Genomic DNA, 3,667 nt, shown 5'->3' on the forward strand with positions numbered 1-3,667 from the left:
CCGTCTTACATGTGAGTGTGACAGTGCAGAGGTTCCTCCGTCTTACACGTGAGTGTGACAGGGCAGGGGTTCTTCCATCTTACATGTGAGTGTGGCAGGGCAGGACAGGGCAGGGGTTCCTCCATCTTACATGTGAGTGTGACAGGTCAGGCAGGGCAGAGCTTTCTCCATCTTGTATTCTTGCTCAGGCCATTTCAGATTTAACTAGAATTTGATCTCCTTGATGGAGAATCCTGTGGAAAACTGCCCAGCTCTATTCCAGGACCAGAGGCCAAGATGCCCCCACCTAACTCATCTTAGCTCCTGTCCAACTGCTTGCTTGTACAAACCTCCCCTGCAGCTGCAGAGACAACAGGATGTAGCTTTTGCCTTTAAAAGCGCCTTGGTCTAAATGCTCCAGGCTACACTTAGGTTCTAAATACCTGAGCGTAGTAACAGGAGCTAGAATAGACTTTCAGGTGTGTTAGCATTCTGTCTAAACTCCATCCCCACAGTTACCTGGCAATGGCCAAGTAGGCCCGGCCCACTACCTCCTCTCTTTCTTGAACTCTTGCTCTCTCTTGATCTCCTGAGCTCTTGCCTTCTTGCTCCCGCTCTGTTCCCTCATCCTTTCCCCCTCCCCTTCCCCCTCTCTCCATGTGCTCATGTCTGGCCTCTCCTTCCCTTCCCTTCCCTTCCCTTCCCTTCCCTTCCCTTCCCTTCCCTTCCTTTCTCTTCCCTTCCCTCATCTCCTCTCCCCTCCCCTTCTCTCCCCTCCTCTCTTCTCCTCACCCCTTTCTCTCTCTCTCTACTCTCTGTCTCTCTGCCTCTCTGTCTTTCTCTCCCTCTAGTACCCTCTTAACTCCCCTCCTCATGCCCTGAATAAACTATTCTATACTATACTATCATGTGGCTGGTCCCTCAGGGGAAGGGATACCTCCATGGGCCGGCTGAGACATCCCCTTCCCCTATACCTCACCACACACATCCACCAAACATATTCTCTTTCTCTTTCTCTTTTTATAAACACATCAAGGTGGCTATAACCATCTGAGTGGTTGTCTCTGAAGTCAAAGAATACTGTACATCGGTTCTTTTTTTTTTTTTTTTTGGTTTTTCGAGACAGGGTTTCCCTGTATAGCCCTGGCTATCCTGGAACTCACTCTGTAGACCAGGCTGGCCTCGAACTCAGAAATCCACCTGCCTCTGCCTCCCAAGTGCTGGGATTAAAGGCGTGAGCCACCACCGCCCGGCCTGTACATCGGTTCTTAAACTGAAGCTTTTGGTTAAAAAGAACAGCCACGGACTTCAACTGTAGAATAGTGATGTACTAAATGTATCATGGCTTTTTTTTTTTTTTTTTTTTTTTTTTGAGATAGAGCCTTACTAAGTAGCCATGGAATTTATTGCTGTGTGGCCAGGAACACATAGCAATTTCCCTGCCTCAGCAGTCCAATTTTAGTATTCTGGTTCTCAAGTACTGTGATTACATGTGGGTAAGTTTTACTGTTTCTAGAATTTTTGAATTTTCTTATGAATATACATTGCTTTTATATTAGGGCAAAGAGAAAGTTTTAAGGAAAGCTTCCTGGGAGGAAAAAGATTCATGCTTCAGAGCTATCCATGTCCAGCAATCAGGATGGCATCTCATAGACTCTCCAGCAGGCGGGCAGCTCTAATACAACACAATAAACCCGGCCCAAGCCTGCTTGATCTTCACTAATGGAAAAGACTCAGAACACAGACAAAGCTAAGATGCAACTCTGGGTAAGATTTATTAGCAACGGTGGCACTCTTACAGCAGACTACAGGACTACTGACCTTTCTGAACAGTCTCACATACACACCTGCAGGTCTTTCTGGTCCTTTTTGCTTTCCAGGTTGGGTGTTCTTGTCACAAAGTCATTCAGCATACTGTTGAGAGACAGTCAGCTTCTGGTCAAAATGTTACAGAAATAAAATACAATATATTCCTATTGAAAACGCTGTGTCTGTGTGAAGGTGGAGAATCCATACCTGAGAAGCAGAAAGTATCCAGGGGGAGCCAGGTTCAGCTGCACAGCCTCCTTCAGAACGCCCAGGAGTGATGGGAAGGCCTCCTGCAGGTCTGGTATGGAGAGCCTGTTTGAAAAACAAAACCAGGGAAACAGGAGCCTAAGCTGACAAATGGAGCACGTGTACATAGAAGCACATTTCAGATGCAGGGAAGCACCCTGGAGAACAGCGCAGCTGACTGGCCTCATGGTTGCCTGGTTTAGTTTATTACAGTCTCTGCAAGCTTGGGTTTAGTACTGGGGCAAGCATCTGTAGTTCATGTACCTGGAGTTCAGCTTCTAACAAGTGGGGTACTCTGGGTTTCATTGTCTGTAAAATAAAAGCCTCAGCCAGTTGGTCAACTTTCATTTTGGCCATGCTTGCCCAGCATTGAGGACAGCGTGCATCATGGGTGGTAAAGACACAGTGTAAAGGAAGGTGAAACATGCCAGTGACCACTGCCCAGGGCAGCTTTCTGGTCAAGCCTCTACGGCTGCAAGGACAGTGCTAACATCTTGGCTGTGTAGCGAGGCACTGCAGCAGTTTGCTAAAGCGCAGATGCAGTCAGAGGGCCCCAGGTCCACACCCTGGTGCCTACCTTCCTGCCTCTTGTTCCACCTTGGTGGCTCCTCCTCTGCAGCAGAAGGATGATAAAAACACCCTGAAGCTGCTGGGCAGCTCAGAGCCCTAAAAGCCACAGAGGTCAGCTGGTGTCACAATAGCACTGGCTATCCCAAAGAGTGGTGTGACTAGCTCACAGGACTGCAAAGATGCTCCTGAGTGAAGACTGATTCTAGTTTGACACTAGTTTCAGCCCAGTGACTGCTGGGATTATAATCCTCAGTTTACTTGTCTGTGGCTACAGACTGTGAAGAGGAGGAGTTAACTGTGTGAACCAGGGAGACTTCAAGGGTTGTCAGAATTATGTACTGTGAGCCCCAACTTGAACCCATAACCCAGAAACCCCAACAGGTGTCAAGCACATGGCCTCCAGATGGCAGTGCTGTTTGGGGAGGCTGTGGAATTGTGGGAGTAGGAGGCATGACTGCCTGTGGTGCCCCCTCCATCCCTCACCCCACCACAAGTGGCCCTATTCAAGCTGTGTCAGGAGTACAGCTACAGTGGCCCGGGCAAGTGCTCTGTGCATGTGGGGGAATCCCCTGTCCACCAGCTATAGCCTCAACTAAGATTCAGCTTGATAAACCAAACCATTTCTCCTTTCTCTACAAGGGGCCTTTACACTTTCCTAGTTGCATGCAGGTCTTTTAGAACCAATTTCATATAAATCTGAACCTTTCAAAGCTTAAAAGGCCTCAAGTACAGCTTCCCTGGCATGAAGCCTTTAACGTGCAGTGCATGGACTTTAAAAAGTACAGATGCTGAGACCACGCCTGTGCTGGGAGGGAGTGAAGACACTCGAGCTCTCTGAACTAAAGCTAAGTTGTTCCTCACAGTCCCTGCCAGTGCAGAGACACCATTACCTTTGGATGAAAGCATAGCAGAACTGCAACACAGGAATGTCCACCAGGGGAGACTTCTGAAAAGGAAGGCAACATGAGTCACTGCAGGTGGGACGAAAGGGAAAGAAGGCAACCCCACTCACTGCTGGCTGGTAGGAAAGTAAAGAGGGTAATCCCACTCTCTGCGGGCTGGT

The 3,667-nt window shown here is 48.5% G+C and overlaps 1 protein-coding gene across 3 annotated transcripts in view; it reads right to left on the minus strand.

Moving 5' to 3' along the window:
- The window catches only part of Dop1b (DOP1 leucine zipper like protein B), a 100,447-nt gene that overhangs the window by 29,213 nt on the left and 67,567 nt on the right, over positions 1-3,667 (minus strand). For all 3 annotated transcript variants that reach the window (XR_003709384.1, XM_028752509.1, XM_028752510.1), the window contains exons 24-26: positions 3,495-3,550; positions 1,996-2,100; positions 1,827-1,893 (exon numbers count right to left, since the gene is read on the minus strand). Coding sequence is in view for 2 of the 3 variants with exons in the window: in XM_028752509.1 (XP_028608342.1) it covers positions 1,827-1,893; positions 1,996-2,100; positions 3,495-3,550 (228 nt within the window). In the remaining variant the exon portion in view is untranslated. The remainder of the gene's footprint in view (positions 1-1,826; positions 1,894-1,995; positions 2,101-3,494; positions 3,551-3,667) is intronic.

This window comes from Grammomys surdaster, unplaced genomic scaffold (genome assembly GCF_004785775.1).
Source record: "Grammomys surdaster isolate TR1022 unplaced genomic scaffold, NIH_TR_1.0 125925, whole genome shotgun sequence".
NCBI lineage: Eukaryota > Metazoa > Chordata > Mammalia > Rodentia > Muridae > Grammomys > Grammomys surdaster.